This window comes from Cebus imitator, unplaced genomic scaffold, assembly GCF_001604975.1.
Source record: "Cebus imitator isolate Cc_AM_T3 unplaced genomic scaffold, Cebus_imitator-1.0 Scaffold61, whole genome shotgun sequence".
NCBI classification, from domain to species: Eukaryota; Metazoa; Chordata; class Mammalia; order Primates; family Cebidae; genus Cebus; species Cebus imitator.
In genome coordinates this window covers 9,656,453-9,675,551 of record NW_016107376.1, presented here as the reverse complement: position 1 = coordinate 9,675,551, position 19,099 = coordinate 9,656,453, and the positions used below count along the sequence as shown (strand labels likewise).

General features: G+C 44.0%; 1 protein-coding gene across 2 annotated transcripts in view; it reads right to left on the bottom strand.

Moving 5' to 3' along the window:
* Positions 1-19,099, bottom strand: part of FNDC3B (fibronectin type III domain containing 3B) — a 374,192-nt gene that overhangs the window by 67,267 nt on the left and 287,826 nt on the right. For both annotated transcript variants that reach the window (XM_017529886.2, XM_017529887.2), the window contains exon 11: positions 16,068-16,121. In XM_017529886.2, coding sequence (XP_017385375.1) covers positions 16,068-16,121 — 54 coding nt within the window. The remainder of the gene's footprint in view (positions 1-16,067; positions 16,122-19,099) is intronic.

The window sequence follows — 19,099 nt, the reverse complement described above, 5'->3', positions numbered from 1 at the left end:
TTATAAAAAACAAACACATTTTTCACGCAAGCAAACTTAAGTTATCGCCTTCCTTTAAGCAGGCGTCCAAATACCACTAAAACACATTCTAGGTGAAGTTTTCATAAAAATAAAATGAACACACCACTAGCTTGAATGTCACTAGGATGAACATCTTAAAAACAACCACACCACGTCATCCTCCTCAGACGAACTCCTTCCCCACCCACCTCTTTAAGCCAGGTAGCGCCTTTCCCAATGGAAGGGAGCAGAAGTTCTAACGGTCTTTAAGACTGAAGGTTCATTTTATCACGGGCTCAAAGCGCATTCAGATGCAAGCCGGCGGCGGAGCTGGGGGAGTCCGGCGAGTCAAGCCTAACGTTCCTCAGTCGCTCCCTGTGTGGCTGGCACGACACGCCCCACGCTTACTTCAACCTTGAGTGTGAGGTTGAGGACGATGATTTATTCATATGCATACACTTGCATAATGACACCCAGCGTCCGATTACACTCTATGGGAGCCCTGGTATGTGTCACATCCATTTCAGGCTGTAGCATGAGCTACCTTCTTTCCTCTATTTCTGAACTCAGAGTAAACAGTGCAAGAAAGGCACATCCTGCCACGGCGGAGGCCCTCATCCCTTCCAAATCCCCAGCGGGCTCCCTTTCAGTGTCTTATTTTCCCATTCCTTTATTTGGTGTCCTTTCCCTTTTCCTTGTGCTTCGAACTACAGCCAGTAAAAAAAAGTCCGTCTGTTTCTTACTAGGTTAAAGCAGTACAGTAGAAACCAGACTGTTTGTGGCTCAAATGAGAAAAAGAGCGGGGAAGCTTCAAAGGGGAGAAGCAGACTTTTAAGAGAGCCACAGCACCCAGGCTCACTAAAGAGTTAGGAGAAGGGACACTGTGTGACCTTTCAGACATGTTCCTATATTGCAACATTTAAAAAAATTTCTACTTATGAAAGAAGTAAAAACATGAGCAAGTAATGTAAGAAAATGTGAACTAGTAGTAATCACATTAAGAAATCTGGCCGGGCACAGTGGCTCACTCCTGTAATCCCAGAACTCTGGGAGGCCGAAGTGGGTCAATCACCTGAGGTCAGGAGTTCAAAACTAGCCTGGCCAACTTGGTGAAACCCCAACTCTACTAAAAATACCAAAAAATTAGCCAGGCGCGGTGGCAGATGCCTGTAATCTCAGCTACTTGGGAGGCTGAGGCAGGAGTTTTGCTTGAACCCGGAAGGCAGAGATTGCAGTGAGCCGAGATGATGCCACTGAACTCCAGCCTGAGTGACAGAGTGAGACTCTGTCTCATAACATAACATAACATTAATATGGGTATCTGGAAACAAAAAAATTAATGTTCACAAAGGTCACTGCAGTACCAAAGAGGTCTACAGCTGAGAGGCTAACGCGTGAACTGCAGAACGCATTGGCTCCTGTGCTCTGAAGGCTGCCCTGTCTATTGCACCAGGCTCTCAGATGGCTCTGGGACTTAAGCATTAGAGTTAGTCCATGTTCGAAGGCATAGAAGATTTGGAGAATCTGTTCATAAAACAAAACAGGCCCCAGGTTGCAAACAGTGTTTATAAACAAAATATTTTCCTGTTCTTGTTGACAGAAATGAGTTTCAATAAAAGGGGGGGTGGTGTAATGCTTTAGAAGATTGAAAGATTCCTACAAACTGACAGGAGTGATAAAGTGAATGTTTATTATTGTTTACCAGAAGTTAAATATATCCAAACCATGACTGTCAGTGAAGCTTTAGAGATGGTAAATGACAACTTTCCTATCTTACAGGTTGTTTAGCTCCAAGAGATTTTGAGAGATTATAATCAATGGCACGTTCCCTCTTTTAAAAAATCTAATTTAAGGCCAGGCGCGGTGGCTCAAGCCTGTAATCCCAGCACTTTGGGAGGCCGAGGCGGGTGGATCACGAGGTCAAGAGATCGAGACCATCCTGGTCAACACGGTGAAACCTCGTCTCTACTAAAAATACAAAAAATTAGCTGGGCATGGTGGCGTGTGCCTGTAATCCCAGCTACTCAGGAGGCTGAGGCAGGAGAATTGCCTGAACCCAGGAGGCGGAGGTTGCGGTGAGCCGAGATCGCGCCATTGCACTCCAGCCTGGGTAACAAGAGCGAAACTCCGTCCCAAAAAAAAAAAAAAAAAAAATCTAATTTAGACCACACAGGATTATGGAGATATGCTGACTTGGCTTTGGAAACTTAGTTTTTAATCATTTAAATTCAGCCTTGTTCCAAGGTCCCCAGTAAAAGATGGCTCTAATAGAAACGAGTCACATCCTGACACTTTTCAGGCCTGTTGTCATCAATGATCTGGTCAAATGCAGGCAGCAGGGACAGCCATGGCCCAGGCCCAATAGGCCACTTGCAGTGTGTCACACGGAGGAGAGTCAGAGCTTGCAAAGGGGCTGCCAAGGCCTTGGAGTCAGCTGGTCCATAGGCGAGGGCTGGGGGAAGAGATTCCTAGCAGCACTCCATTTCTCTGCGCATTGGTGGGTCAGGTTCACAGCACCTGAGCAGTCAGGATCAGAGTCTCCACGATGAGGCTGGAGTTCCTACTCTCGGTGGAGGACGGAAAAGACACTTTGCCCGAATTAGAGAAACTGGTCAGGGTCCACACCGCTGGTCATTCTGGAATAGACCTAGCCACTGGGCTACTGACCTCATTTGACATGAACCAATATAACCCCAGCCATGTTCTGGCCTAGCTTTCTACTGCCCGTGTTTGTGAGCCAAAAAAGGGCAGATTTTCAGGGTTCACTGGTTTCTTTCCATTTTGCAATCTTGGGCATGCCCAGATGCCTGTTTCTGCAGCTCCAACCGAGTTCATTCAAGGGCAAAGTTAATCTTTACTAGAACGTGAAGAAATCTTGGAGTACAGACCAACTGTGTGCAGATAAACCTCGAGGTGCTCAATTTGGCACAGGGTGACACATTACAAGCCTGGGGTGTTTCCTTTCCCAAGCTGAGTGTTCCTCTTTGCGCTCAACCTAATTCACAGTTCTTGCTTATCTTCCTTCCACACCCAGACCTGGGCTGAGAGCACCAAGTCATCACCCTGGGGAAATGTTTTCCAACCAGGGACCAGGGTGTTTGTCAACCACTTCTGGTCAAACCTGCTCTCCAGGAAAGGACCTGGCTCCAACTCATATTCACAGCACGCATCAGATCAGTGCTTCCCAGGCATGGGCTCCCAGCTTTGCCTTTCTCCTTTCTCATCATTGAACAAAAATACATTGTGTATTATCCACATTCCAGACACCACTGGATCGGCTTACTCTCTTGTTCTGTCCAGTGTGCCCTGGGCAGCCCTGTCCCCTGATGTCATCGTAACTCATACTTACCACAGAGCTCACCTGCCTGAAGCCGGACACCTCATTTATCTGAACCTGGGCAAGTGCCTCTTTCACTTCTAGGTTCACATACTAAAGGGAGTTATCATCCTAGGGGGAAGTCCCAGCCTAACAATGCTTAGGACACTATACACTCTATCAGTGTCTGCCTGCCCTGCGCCTCATCCTCAGCCTCACTCACTTTTTAGAACGGTCATGCACTTTTGGTTTCAAGTCCTAATAATAAGGGGAGTCTAGATGTTGTTTTTGTTCCTACAGGGTCCTGCTCGATTCTGAAGAATGGCAATAACCTCCAACTTCCCGCCCGACTACGAAAGGTCCCAATCACAGAAAAACAGAGGCAAGAGAAGGCAGCTTCGGCAGTATGTAAACAGCGCCATGCGGCCGCACAGCAGAGAATGATCCACCCCTGGAAACATTTCCAAGATGTGAGACATATTCTTCGCAAATATTCTACTTTTTTTCTTTTTTTTTTGGAGTCAAGGTGTCTCACTCTGTCATTCAGGGTAGAGTATAGTGACACAAACAGACCATAACTCGCCGTAGCCTCAAACTACAGGGCTCAAGGGATTCTCTTGTCTCAGCCTCCTGAGTAGCTAGGATTACAGGCATGCACCACCACACCTGGCTAAATTTTCAATTTTGTTCTTTTTGGTAGAGATGGGGTCTGTGTTGCCCACGCTGATCGAAACCCCTGGCCGCAAGCTATCCTTTCAGGCCACCCAGGCTTCCCAAAGTGCTGGGACCACAGGCATGAGGTACCATGTCCTGTTCTGCCATTCTTTAAAATGAAATTAGGGGATAAATTATAAACAGAAAAGCTTTTAAATATTTTAAGGAACATTTTTATTTTTTCTTTTACCCCCTTCCTACCAACTTCTGGAATATTTTTCCATTTCTAATTTGTAGTTTAAAAATGAAAACTAACTGTTAAAGATTTTATTTTCATTTTTCTTATCATTTTTTTAAAGACAGAGTTTTCCTCTTGTTGCCCAAGCTGGAGTGCAATGGCACAATCTCGGTTCACTGTAAATGCCGCCTCCCAGGTTCAAGCAATTCTCTTGCCTCAGCCTCCCGAGTAGCTGGGATTACAGGCACATGCCACCATTATAGGCCTGGCTATATATATTTTAGTAGAGACAGGGTTTCACCATGTTGGCCAGGCTGCTCTTGAACTCCTGACCTCAGGTAATCTGCCCACCTTGACCTCCCAAGTGCTAGGATTACAGGTGTGAGCCACTGTGCCTAGCCAAAGGTTTTAGATATATTTATTTATATTCCCTGAAAAAAATAAAAAGCAAAACACTTTGCTGCGCTATTGTGAGTCATCTGAGGGAAGAGAACACATGATCCTGCTTTTCAAGTACAACTGAGGCAGAGATATGCACTGGAGATAGTCTGTTGGGGTTCCCTGTCCTTATCACTAAAGGGGCAGAGAGAATGATCTCTTCCTCCATCTGCTGAGAAGGTTGGTATTTCAGAGCCTTTGAGGCATGACCCACTGGCTGGCTCAGTAGCACTGGCTATGGGGTCTGAGGTCCATCCTGTTGCATTTCTGGGTACACATTTTCCCCCCTCTCCCTGTCTGGAGAACACTCAGAAGAGAATCAGGGATAGGAAAAAGAGTTATGTTGTACTTTTAAACTATGTGGCCTTATATCTAACAGTCTTACGCTATACCTAAAATACCGTTATGTGCTATACAAAGAGAAAGAAAAAAATATTTTTAATAGTTACTCAGGACCAAACAGAGTCAAGAGAAGCCTTCCATCACAAGTGGTTATTTTAAACATGACTAAAAATTCTCCGATTCCCTATCCATTGAGAAAGTCTACATCCCCTTCTTTCCCTTGAATGTGGGTAGTCTTGTGACTCTCTTGTAACCAAAAGAGTGGAGTAGAAATGAAACCACGGCTGGGTCTGGAAAGGTTTTACAGCTTCTGACTTTTGCTGGGACACTCGATTTTCGAATGTGGCTACCCTGAAACTGCCACGCTGTGTGGGAGCCCCAGGCCACGTGAAGAGCCCCAAATAGGTCCAGTCCAAAGTGAGCATGGATGCCACACTTGTGAGTGAAGACACTGCCAGAAGATCCCAGTCCCCCAGCCAATGAGCCCTTGCCACTGAAACTCCAGACATGGCAGACAACAGAGAAGCCACTCCCCACCGCCCTATTCAACTCCCGATCAGAATCCACAAGCACAAGAAAGTGGTTGTTTCCAGCCTCTAGGTTTTGGGGTAATCTGTTATGCAATATTACACTTAGCTATTTAATGTCTGTATATGTTTATAGCATAAACTTTTACCCCTCTGAATTTCTGCACACTTTTATAAATTCCTCCTACACTGTAAACAGCCAGGATGTCTGGCTGGGCACGGTGGCTCACACTGGTAATCCCAGCACTTTGGGAGGCTGAGGTGGGCAGATCGCCTGAGGTCAGGAGTTTGAGACCAGCCTGGCCAACATGGTAAAACCCTGTCTCCACTAAAAATAATAATAATCATAATACACAAATTAGCTAGGTGTGGTGGCACATGCCTGTAATCCCAGCTACTTGGGAGGCTGAGGTAGGAGAACTGCTTGAACCTGGGAGGCGGAGGCTGCAGTGAGCAGAGATTATGCCACTGCACTCCAGCCTGGGCAACAGAGAAAGAGCCTGTCTGGTCAAGAGTCTGTCTCAAAAACAAACAAGCAAACAAAAACCCAAACCAAAATAATTGTCTAACATATGATGGGTCCTATTTTTTACATGCACTTCATACATGCCTTTCTTTTCAAAGCCATCCACCAAAGTCAGGGCCTTTTTGAATAATTTTAAAAGTTCTTTTTGCACAGGCTAAAAATAGAACCAGACTCCTAGATGATAAAGATCAACCAAAATTGCCAATCAACAGCTATACAGTTACTTCATCTTACAGAATCACGTTTTAGATGGAAATGAGGCTTTTAATATTGCTATCCCAAATTTAGAGCACTCTGGGGAGATTTTTAAATACAGACACGCAATGGTCTTTTGGGGACAGTTTAGGTATGGCATAGCCTAAAACCACAGGAGTCAACAAATAAAATAACACATCGAAGGACTTCCTCAGGAAACCAGCTTTCCACCTCTCTCTCTGGACATCTGTTTACAAACACATAATGCAATAGAGTTCCAGTAGAGGAACAAATTTACAGATGGTCTACCTACCTGAAAACTGGCAGCTAAGTATATAAAAAGTATTTGATGAGGTTTGTAAAATGCAACTCATTTTTAAAGTTTAAGTAGGTTTACAAATGTATTTGTTGTGTTGATTTGTAAGAGTGTATAGCCGAAAGATTGAAAACAGCAACGAAAGAACTTTTCAAGTCAATTTTTGTTCTTTACTTAGTATCCCCATAAAGCTTTCTTCTGTATTTGGGAAGATGAATGAATCCTCAAAATGGGTTGGCTTCCCATCAAGGAACACAATCCATGGCCGATTCTATACATGTAACTCACACACATCCCAATTAATTCAGGCTTCAGTGTTTTTCTGCCAGTGTAATTCTGCAGACAGTAGGGGCTGTGGCTGCTCTGGCTAAGACTGCTAATTACCCTGGCACTAACAACACTGGAAGTGGGGATTTCCAACACTACTGGCACTAATAGATGAAGTTGGCTGATATTTTCAACTGCCTTTAAATTAATAAATTGGAAACGATACTTCCTGTTCCTCATTATAGCTACTTTATTCCTGGCACAAGATTAAGAATGGCCAACCAAGCATGCTGGGATTCATGGTGAACTTGCTCCCTTTGGTCTCTTCCTGATGTTTTCTTGATATGTGCTCTCTTTCCACCGTCCCCCTTCTGTTCCAGATTTATTTATTATTCTTATTATTTTTTGTAGGAGGAGGACAGAGTCTCACCCTGTTGCCCAGGCTGGAGTGCAGTGGTGTGATCGTGCCTCACTGCAACCTCCACCTCCCAGGTTCAAACGCTTCTCCTGCCTCAGTCTCCTGAGCAGCTGAGATTACAGGCATGCGCCACCATATCTGGCTACTTTTTGTATTTTTAGCAGAGACAGGGTTTTGCCATGTTGGTCAGACTGGTCTCTAACTCCTGACCTCAGGTGGTCTACCCGCCTCGACCTCCCAAAGTGCTGAGATTACAGGCGTGGGCTATCATACCCGGCCTCTTTCAGATTCCTTCACAGCCATGCCTGCTGCCTTCCTGAGCGGCTCTTACCAGGCTTGATAACTGTCTGCTAAATAAATTCCATGAATTTGGTTATCAGTTGTCATGTGCTTGTGACCCACGGCTGCTGAAAATCCAGACATGGGCTGAAGGATCCTGGGCTGGCCATTCTCTGTTAACAGTACAGTTCAACCTGTCAGAAACAGTAATGATACATAAAAAATAAGGTTGCACTGGCCAACTGAACTACGGCCAGGCTCTAAGATTTAGTCTGCTAGAGCGTCTATATTTAGAAGTTGTTCCAGCACCGACTGACCCTAGGCAGCATCAAAGATAAATGTTGGCTTCAGAAATAAAAGAGCATGTATGTGTCCGGCATAACCATATATAAAAGGCCCCAACAGGGAGGGAGGGACACTCCCCGTGTGGGTGGACTCAGGAGTCGCTCGTGCCAAACCCCACTGTTCCCCCCGGGACCCCTCTTTTATTTTATTGCACAGAGGATGTTTCGAAGGTAAGGGAGGGGGTGGGATGGTTTGTGGTTCTATGTTACCAAATCAACAGGGAGGCACTTTACCCCTCGGCACACCAGTTTTTCTGTGAGGGGAAGGCTTGGTTGTCTCAAATGGCCAATGGTGATCACTAGGTCTTCTGGTGTAAACAAACACACAAAGAAAACTTTCCAGCCGGGTGCAGTGGCTCACGCCTGTAATCCCAGCACTTTGGGAGGCCAAGGCAGTTGGATCACAAGGTCAGGAGATCGAGACCATCCTGAACAACACAGTGAAACCCTGTCTCTATTAAAATACAAAAAAAAAAAAAAAAAAAAAAAATTAGCTGGGTGTGGTGGTGCATGCCTGTAGTCCCAGCTACTCGGGAGGCTGAGGTAGGAGAATCACTTGAACCTGGGAGGCAGAGGTTGCAGTGAGCCAAGATTGCGCCACTGTACTCCAGCTCTGGCAACAGAGCAAGACTCTATCTCAAAAAAAAAAAAAAAAAAGAAAACTTTCCTATCTATTTCTCCAAACATTGAGGTTCATCTGTCATCAAGAAGACTGATTTGTTAAGACTGTCTCAGGGAGCGGGGAGGAAGGAGGGCTTGATTTCAGATCAGGCTGTTAGTATAATTTACAGATGAACCAAGGGATGGATGTGCTTGGTCCATTCACCTAGTCAAGGCTCAAGGTAGTCTTCTTTCAGCTGGCGATGAGGAGCTGTGACAAAGGTGAGTTGAGAAATCGGGTGTCAGGAACCAAGACGGGATTTATAATTTAGCCTCAGCGAGAAGCTCGGCATCAAGTTAGCGTCTCAAACACACGACCCCATCACGTACACATGGGAGAAATGGTAAAAAAAGAAGGCAGAGAATCTGCTGTAGGAGTGTGGATGTCTGAGACTGAGGTCCCTAAAAAGGGGGGCTCCTTTTTTAAATTACTTATTTTTTATTTGTTTATTTTTTCAAATATTTGACCTTCTCAAGGGCGGTTGCTTTTAACCATGAAGTGGCACCTAAGACACCTCTGAGCTATTAAATCCTTCCTGGCTTAGTTTCCTTCAATAGCAGCTACAGTGGGGCAGCAATTCTCTTGGTTTTCTAAAAACACCGCAAGACGTGGCAGTGAAACACCGCCACTCTGCCAGGCCACGGAATTGGCTCAAGGCACTCATGTGAAAGATGGTCTCTGATGGACAGAGCCAAAATGAACCTAGGACTCCGCTTTCCAATCCCCACAGTCACCAAGAATGGCCACAGTGCATGTGGGCCTGGGCACGGGAACGAAAGCTGACATTCCTGGTGTCTGTCATTGAACCAACCAACACATCGTCCAACGTAAGGCAGGTGGTACCTTACAGAGCCAGGGCCAACCAAATTCTCAGGGAGCTCTCTTCATCCACGCTGTAGGAGCCAGCAACTTCTGTGCTTGTGGCTGCTCCATCCCCTCCATTCTCAGAACAGTTGATATCTAACCAGAAAAGGTTTGTGCAGGTTCACTCAGAAGCACTACAAGAGACCATCCATACGAACTACTCAACACTTGAGCTAAGCCGGAGTCTGATTAATTAATCTCTTACTGAGTATCTTCTACGGGGCCAACTGAATCCCCAAATGCTCCTCCTGAGTGACACAGATGTCCAAGAAGCTGCAATCTGGGGCTGGCCACCTGCTTCGGGAGGTTTCTGTGACAGGACTGTGGGCCGCCTGGCCTGCCCTGACCTGCTAATGTCTCCCCAGGGGCATGGGCTCTACCTGCTGCTGGTCTTTTCTCCTCTCTCAGCTTCTAAGTATGCTTCCCCTGATTTCTGTGGCATTTGTTTCATTCTCAGTCCACTGTGTTTCACAGCTGTGTTGGTCCAACAGTCACCAGGGAAACCAGATGTGAACTTCCTTTTGAGCTAGCTGAGTCACAAGCGAGGAAGGTTTTTGGGAACTCCAACAGTCACATTCCCACAAAGCTCTTTTTCGGGTTATTCTGCATATCCCCTGCATGTCACTTAGGCTAAGAGCAAACTAACAACCATCAGCAGCATTGACATCCGCTTTTATTTAGTTCAAACAAGTGACATAAACCTCAGGGCTCTTGTTTAAGTTCCTGACAGAAGAATGTCATAGCCTTACACAGGATGGTTCTAATTGTTGACTTTCCCTACCTCAGATCTTAGCATCGCTTAGGTAAACTTACACCAACAATACAGAACAATCACTACATTGAATCAGCTATTGCCCAAGTGAACTCCTTCAATCTTAACGTACCTGTGAGAAAACTCACATTGTTTTTCAAGTGGACAGGCTGAGGCTAATGCATTAAATTATCTGCTTGGGGTACCATGAGTAACTAGAAACTGTTATGGTTTGCATGTGTCCCCTATGTTCATGTGTTAGAAAATTAATCCCCAATGCAACATGTTAAGAGGTGGTCATTTATTTTTTTCTTGAAAAGGTGATTGGGTCACAAAGGCTCTATCCTCAGGGATGCATTAAGGCCATTACCACAGGAGAGAGTCTGTTATCATGGGAGTGGGTTCCTGATAAAAGGGTGAGTTTGGTCCCCCCCTTCCTTCTGTCACACGTGCGCTGTCTTGCCCTCCTGTCTGTGGGATGACACAGCAAGAAGGCCCTTGCCAGATGCAACTCAACCTTGAACTTCCGAGCCTCCAGAATTGTAAGAAATAAATCTCTGTTCTTTATAATGCAATCAGTCTCAGGTATTCTGTTATAGCACCACAAAATGGACGAAGACAGACACAAAGCTGAGACTACTAACTCAGGTTTCTTTAGATAAACATCATAACATTGAAAGATACCATCAGTATGAATCCACGCCACATATTCAAAGCAAGATCTTAGGAGATTTGTATTTGTTCTGACGGTTGTAACAGCCCCAGTTACAGTCTATATGGCTCAAAATAAAAGAATATCTTAAGGCAGAACTTAAAACAAGCCAAGCTTGCATAAATACTTCCTTTATAGAACTAATTTTTTCTAAAATAAAAAGTTCTTATTTGACCCTAAAATTCACCCTTTCACTCCAGTTTTCAAGGAAAAGGCCAGATCATGATCTATTTAGAAACCTTAAGAAAGACTGGAAAGAGGTTTCTAGGTTTTTTTTCTTAAAAGCCCTTCCCTATCTAGAGCCCACTATATCCTCAATCTTTCTCCCATTAGCTTCTTTTAGAGAAAAACTTCCACCTCCCTAGATAGTAGTATGTCATCAAGAAGAGCAGCAGGGCCTGAGTGCAGTGGCTCATGCCTGTAATCCCAGCACTTTGGGAGAGGGAGCCGGATCACCTGAGGTCAGGAGCAGCCTGGCCAACATGGTGAAACCCCGTCTCTACCAAAAATACAAAAACATTAGCCAAGGCTGGTGGCGGGCACCTGTAATCTCAGCTACTTGGGAGGCTGAGGCAGGAGAATAGCTTGGACAGGGAGACAGAGGTTGAAGTGAGCCAAGATCATGCCATTGCACTCTAGCCTGGGCAACAAGAGTGAAACTGCATCTCAAAAAACAAAACAAAACAAAACAGGAAAGAAGCAATGCAGGGTCAATGTATCTTGGAAGGGTGCCCATCAAGAAGACAGGTAGTCAAAGGGATTAGCGTGGGTGTGGCCAACAGGTGGAGTGTCTCAAGCATGATGTCCACCTTGCCCCCCTCAGGGATTCTCCATCGTGGAAAGAAACTATACCATGAAAAATCTAACAACTAGCCAATGTTTTGCTGTTAATCAAGCTCCTTTTTAGGAGCTTCTGACCTGCTTTTGCTACCCATCAGAATGACAAATGCTTGTAGGTTAAATGTAAACATGGGGGTGAAGTAAATAAAATAAAATATGTAAAATAAAAATGTGATATGACTCATCTAACGTTCAAGTGAAAAAAACTTGAAAATGATCTTCTGCCTTTCTGCTCATAATGGGACAGAGAAAAAGTGGCAAAAAAAAAAATCTACAAAAATTAGGGGACAGTTCTCAAACCCCATGGTTCTAAACACTAAATCTCATAAGTCACCACAAGGGAACTTGGCAAGGAATGGCCACGCCTTCTCCAGTAATAAAAACTGACAGGTTTCGGGTGAAAATCGAAACTGAAGCCCACAGCTGAAAAGCCAATGACGCCTGTAAATTCCATTTTTAGTTGCTGTTGCCCATCTCATAGTCAGAGTATTGATTTAAAAATTAAGGTGCTATTAGTTATTAATGGAGAGGTAACAGGCAGTTAACCCTAGTATAGAACTATTAATGAGTAATTTCCAAGTCAATTCTATGCAACGGTGATATAAAATTAATGACAATAAATTTAAGAGGCGAGAAACGGTGTATCAGATGTCCCCTGTACTGTAACACGTTTCTGTTTTCTGTTCCCCATTAGGACTCCTGCCCTTGTACTTCAAAGCCCAGCATATAGTTAGCTACTGATTAAAGTGGATCTTCCCAAGGTCAGCTCAGCACAGCATTCCCAGTCTCAGCAGAAATAAGGGCTGCTGCTCTTTATCCATAAGTCTTTTTTTTTTTTTTTTTTTTTTTTTTCCTTTAAAGATGGGCTTTCACCATGATGGCCAGGCTGGTCTTAAACTCCTGACCTCAGGTGATCCACCCACCTCAGCCTCCCAAAGTGCTAGGATTACAGGCGTGAGCCACTGTGCCCGGCATGAAAGTCTTTTTTTAAGAGGCTTGAAAGCTGTGCTTGATGCCTGTCTTCTTGATTTACCAACACTTTCAAAATTTTACTCGAGTCATTTTATTGGAATGGTGACTACAAACAACAAAAGACTGAAGTATTCTGGAACTCGAATCCATGCGGTTATACTGTAATAAAAATACGGGGCTTCCGGGACACCCAGACAATAGTGGTCACATACCCGGAGATGAGGCAACCTCACAAAGTCATGATTCTCAGCCCAGGCACCAGAGCAGAGACAGGGACAAGGGCTACGCCTGAACACAGGCTTCTGCTCACAAGTCTGAGCGGCACTGTCTCAGTCTCAAGCAGTGATGTGTGTCTCTGCACACCTCACAAACGTTCTGCAATCTAAGTTTGTTTCTGCAGCCCGCTGCTGACAGACAGGCTTACGGGTGTGTGGCTGGAGCAGATATCCTTCGAGGGGAGGGCTGCTGCTGTTAGAGAGGGGAGGGGTGGGGAAGGGGTCATTCCAGCAACGCATCCACTTCCCATTCGCCTGCCTCACCGCCTTCCGTTAAGGCAGAGTCTGGAAATCGTCCTGGCACCTGCAGAAGCTGCAGAAACTACCAGCACAAGGTTTCAGAAGGCCGTCCGGGGCCCCACGCGTCCGTACTTCCTGCAGACCCGACGTGCTTCTCCTGGTTGTATATTTTATTTTCCTTCTTGAAGCTACGGCCTATATAGCATAGGAACGTGGAACCCAAAGATCAACCCGAGAAAGCTACTCTCAGGAGGGCTACCGATCCTCAACTTGGCTCCAAATTTAGAAACACAGACTGCCAGACTGTTCCATCAGTAACTTCAGGAATGAACTGGTCACCACTGCTTGAATTCTCATTGCCAGGAAACCCGACAGCACCCTTTTTTCATCTTTTTAAGGGGATGGGAAATGAGAGGGGTATCATACAAAGCAAAGGAGCTACTGGCCAGAACAATTTGAGAAGCATATGGCAAAGTGTGCTTTCTTTAGGCGTATGTTTGCTTTTCCAGCTGTTGTGGTTACCACAGTTACCTTCAGCACGTATGTCACAGGTCCCTCACGGGACAAGGTGCAACGCGGAGCACTGAGGAGTGTGCTGCATCAATGCTGGCATAATTAACAAGCAGGCCAAACAACAGTGAAAATGATTCCAAATATTCTGTTGTCAGATGAAACAATCCTAAATACTGTGTTTTGTGAGAGCATAAACAATATAAATGCACAGAAGCTGGTGGGCTCATCTATTCACCCTTTCACAGGTGGAAAAACGCTAAGGAGCAGAGAGGTCAAGCTGTCAGCATAAACCTCAGAACAGAACCCGTTTTTCCTAATCTCCATGTTCTCTCAATTGTCCTCTTCTGCCGGGGAGCTCACTGCACCCAAAGGCAAGGGAGCTCCTCAGAATTGAGGGTGCAGGGGATGGCTAGAAAATGGACAGTAAGCCACAGAATGTAAAAGGATTCCTGTGTTGGCAAGAGACCCATGGTGGAGGACAGTCAATTAACCTGGAATCTTCAGCAAAGCCAGCAGGAATTTGAAGGTGGGAGAGAAAAAGCAGAAAGAAGAGGGCAGAGAATTAAGAAAGACAAGAGGAAAAACTGGAAGGAGATCAAGCAAGAGAAAGGCAGAGGGCAAAACCCAGCCTTTGAACACTTTTTGACCGCTAGCCTGTAACGGACCGTGCTGAACATAAAAAGTCATCGGACGTGGCCTGTCCCTTTTCAGCGGAGGCTGTGAAATCCCTCCTCTCGGGATCATCAGCCAGGACACTCTCATTTCAAATTTTAAGGGAAAGGACCAGCAACTGAGCCACCGTTACCATTTCCTGCAGCACCCAAGTTTTCTTTGGGGGTTTCCCACTGAGGTATTTATTCAATTTCTCTGGACTTCCTTAACTTAGGAGCTCATGGTCCCAGGCATAGAAGCAGCAAAAAACACAGATGCATATACACTCACAAGTGTGCACGCGCATCTACACACAGTGCCCTAAGAAGACATCTGAAAAAAAAAAAGATGCCTTTTCTTTGCTGGTGAATTCTGTCTCAATATAAAACCTCAAGACGTGAGAAAAAAACATAAGGTGAGTGCAACAAATCAACACATAAAGAGAGACTTTCATTAAATGGTCACCTGTCCTTACAAAGCGCGAGAGATGGGAAGATGTTACTGTATGCTCACAGGTCATCCGAGTTCCTTTCCAACATTCCTGACTGCCTACAAAAACCTCTGAGGGCTACAGAGGTGGTTTCACTTTCTAATTAAACCACCTTAAGATGAAATCCACCTATCTGTAGAGCGTACGGGTTAAGGCTGAGATTTCACCAACCTGCATGTACAAGCTATTCCAAAAGATCCTAAGAACAATAGACGGTTGTTTTTGGTGGCTTGGAACTCTAGCTGCTCAGATGCAACCCAGATGGGAAAATATGCTTCTGCAGAAAGTGATGAAGGACCTCTCTTTCACATCAAAATTTCATCATGAGAACTCCATCCAGTTTTCATTGCACGTTTGGTTAAAATATTTTTCCACACTTGCCAAGTCACTTTTTGCCTAAGTCTAAGTTCGAAATCTTTCAATCCCTCCAAATTTAAGTCACAAAGACTAGTTAACTTGCATTTCTCCCCAAATTCCACATTTCTTATTCTGAAAATCCTTAGCCAATTTCTCAACCACAGAAAGAAAGAATAAAGTGGGGGCAAGTGAATGAGGAAATGAAAGGCTTCTACATCAAGTGTTTCCTGCCTGAGGGTCTGTGTGTAGAGTTAGCTAGGCCAGAAATGCACTGGGTCACCCGTTGGCACACACTGGCTTTGAGAATAAGGACACTCCACCATCCAACGGCCTCTGGTGACATGAACAGCAAGGAGGTCACCTGATACAGGATGTGCAACCCACAGGGCACTCACGGACTGGTAGAGCGTGACTTCTATGCACTGCTCTGCTCTCAGAGGCCACTCAACAATGCAACACCAGAGTACACACGTGGCATTCAAACAGGAAAAGCAAATTATGCTTTCCAAGCTGCAGCGCGCTTTACCTTATCAAAACCATCTAAGCAGTCAAGAGGACAAACCAGTCCATTTTTAATACAAACTATTGTCTGGCTAGACACTGGAGATCCGAAATAGTTAAGACCTCATTTTTTTTTCTTTCAGCATCAGTGCATCAGTGCTTGGAAATAAGCCAGGTACATATATCTTAAAACACAGTTCATAACACTGCTGCGATCTAACTTCATTTTCCCTAGTCAATAACTATTGATTTCGATTTCTCTACTAGCATTCCTTTTTTTCTGTGTTCAGCATGCCTTATAAAACAAGAAGATGGTATTTGTTCAGCAGTTTTGATTTTGAAATGGTGTTTTAGATGGATGAATATGAAAATAAGCTTACCTCATCCCACTCTAAAAGGTAGCTGGTGATTTTTGAACCATTATCAATTGGTGCCTAAAAAAAACAACAACATGAGATTAGAGAAAGTTGTTCACAGACAGGACTTAAGTGCTACCCATCTGGCTCATGTACAATATTTCTAACAGTCCTGTGCTCTCCCCTCAGGGGGATAAAGCTGATGGTTCCTGCATTCCTTGGTCAATTGCCATCATACACTAACTTTGATATACCTCAACTGCAGAGAGTCCCCACTGTTAATAAATCATGCCCTACAAATAGCCAAGCCTGCCTGCCACCACCACCTTCTCTCCCTTTACACACCCTCTTGGGGTGCTACTTCCTCTGGGGATAGAACTTTTAAGAGTGACTTTCAAGTGCAGAGTGAGAACAGGCAGCTGAGAAAGGTCTGGTGGGGCGCAGTCGGACTTTTCTTTTTGTAACATCCCACATACAACTTTTTAATTTTTTAAAAGTACTTAAGATTAGAAAGCCATCAGTGACATTAAGCTTCCACCTCTTTGTAAAACGTGAGATCCTCTGGATGGATGATTAGAGGCTATTCGCCCTTCATATGTTGGCAAAGAGAAGTTTCATCATTTGCTTTCCTCTTAAAAGCCATGCTGAGATCTGCTTCACTGAGAAAGCAGGTTTTTAACAGTGAGAAGGGAAATAAAGAACTCTGGAGAAAAGAATACTTTTCAGAATTCCAAGAGCTACAAGTAGGGTCTCTCGGAGCATTAGGGCAGTAAGATCTAGAGACAGCGGAACTACAACACTGAGGAGGTAACCAGAAAGAGGAGTTGGATCATGTCTTCCACGTCAAAGACCTGCCAGGCTGACTCTCCCCCAAGAGAGAGCAGGAGCCCAACAAACAGCATGGTGCCTTGCCCCTGGCAAAAGGCAGCTCAGCTTCCCCAGAGATGTATCTGAATCCCCCTTCCGTTGTTTGGCGTAGGAGGTCTGGTGCTAGCTGTTTAATATCAGTACCAACAATGAATTTCAGTTCCAAGAATAGACAGGTGTGGTGCGTAATTGGGAGAATATGTAAATCACCTCCTAAACTACCCAGTTTTATAGGAAGCACTCTGTAAACAGTTGTTATTACTCTGTTATGGTAAGTAATAAAACATCAGGGGCCCAGTAAATGTTAGTTAAATTAATAATAAAATTCTTCTCCCTCTCCTTCTCTTCCTTCTCTCTTTTGAGTCCCAGAACTCAGATCTCAGGTGAGTGCTCTAAGTCGTAAAGTGTTATTTTAGGCTCTTGTGACTCAATTTGGAGGAAAGGATAGTGATGCATTTAAAGTTATAAATAACTGACAAAATCAAAGCTTTAAATGAGAACCCACCTCTAAGATGAGAACTCTAAAAAAACCTAGTCTTTGGTAGTTTCTTTGATAATATCCTACCCCATTACTAGTCCCTTAATTCCCTGAGGGCGGGTACCATGACTTAGGTTTTTGTTTTGCTTTATCCACTGTGTAAGCAATAGCTGTTGCTGACGAACAAAAAGATGTCAGATCTTTAGTGCTTTCAGCATCTCTGTGGATTCAAGCACAGACTGGCAGCCAGAGAATGTTCCCCTGTCCTTGTGCCCCCACCTGGAGCACTTTGATCAGGGAATCTGTTTTAAGGACATTTAAATGAAAACTGAACTGAATCCAGAACTTTCAAGTTTGTACATGACTGAATGGAACAAGAGTATGTTTCTGATCTACAATTGAGGAAAGGGAGAAAGAAAACCTGAAACATTTTTTTCCTAATAAGAAAATTCTTTCCTGAAGTAACTGGTCTGCCTGAGACCTGAAATGCATCCAGGTTTTAAGCAGAGTAAGCATCAGTGATTCCCAACTTAGGTTCCTCAGACCCCGGGGTCCCTCAGGTAATCTAAAGATGAGTTCTTATATTTTCGAAACAAAATGGATTTTAGTTCTTTCCTTATGAAGATATATTTACATATGCATATGTATATAGAGAGAGCACATTTTTTAAATGGATGTGTATACTCCAAGGAATTAAACAATGATGCCAGTTGGGTGTTAAAACTCTGAAAAGGTGGGGAATCACTGACCTGGATTATCCCTGGAAGCCAGGAAGGAAAATAAAATAGTTCAGATTCTAAGCCAGTTTAAACTTTGCTTCTGTCCAAGTAACACGCTCAATGCTGGCCACTGGCTATCAGAATGCAGCTGCCCACCTGAGAGGGACCCACAGAGGCCCATGCTTTGCCGCTAACCGCTACTCTCAACTGCGTTCATCAGCTCCCTAGATAAACCTGACTCTCTGGGCTAGAAATAAAAAGATAAAATATTTCTTCACTAATAATGGATCTTTGTAGCCATTTTGTTCTTTCACACATTACCATTCTCCCCCTAAACCACAAATCTTTATCTCTACTTCCATATAGTTTACATTTTAAATTACAGTTTAAAATACTGATGTATAGAAATAACTGCTATAGATACTGATAACAAGGTGCTGTTTTCTTAAAAACACGTAACTATGATTAACAAACCAGTGGTGTCCCTTGAGGAAGGGGCAGTATGATCTCTCTTTGGTGACAGTTATTTTTAGCCAATGAATTGTATTTCATTAAAATATATAATTCGGTCTCTTTTTTAATAGAGAATTAGTAATCCTGACTGATGTATGGCCCAATTGGTGAAAATTAATGAAGTATTAATATAGTTCAGATCACTAAACATTTTAGGTTGTTTTAAATATTAAACATTTCAGTATCACCAATGAAAGAAGCCAAAAGGGCCATAAAACTACTTTATCTCTGAATTTTTCTTGATAAGAGCTTTTTGCTAATGTCCTCAAATGTTTGTTGAAAGGAACTAAACTGTTAGAAAGTGATAAAATATAGGTATTTTAAATACCTATTATCACTTATACATATTGCTTATGACATTAAAACATTTAGAAAATACTGCTGCAAAAGAAGCTAATGGTGGATTTTGCAGTTCCCTCCTCCCACCCCTTTGCCCAACGCTTCCAAGAATGACAACTTTTGATATAACAATTGGTTGC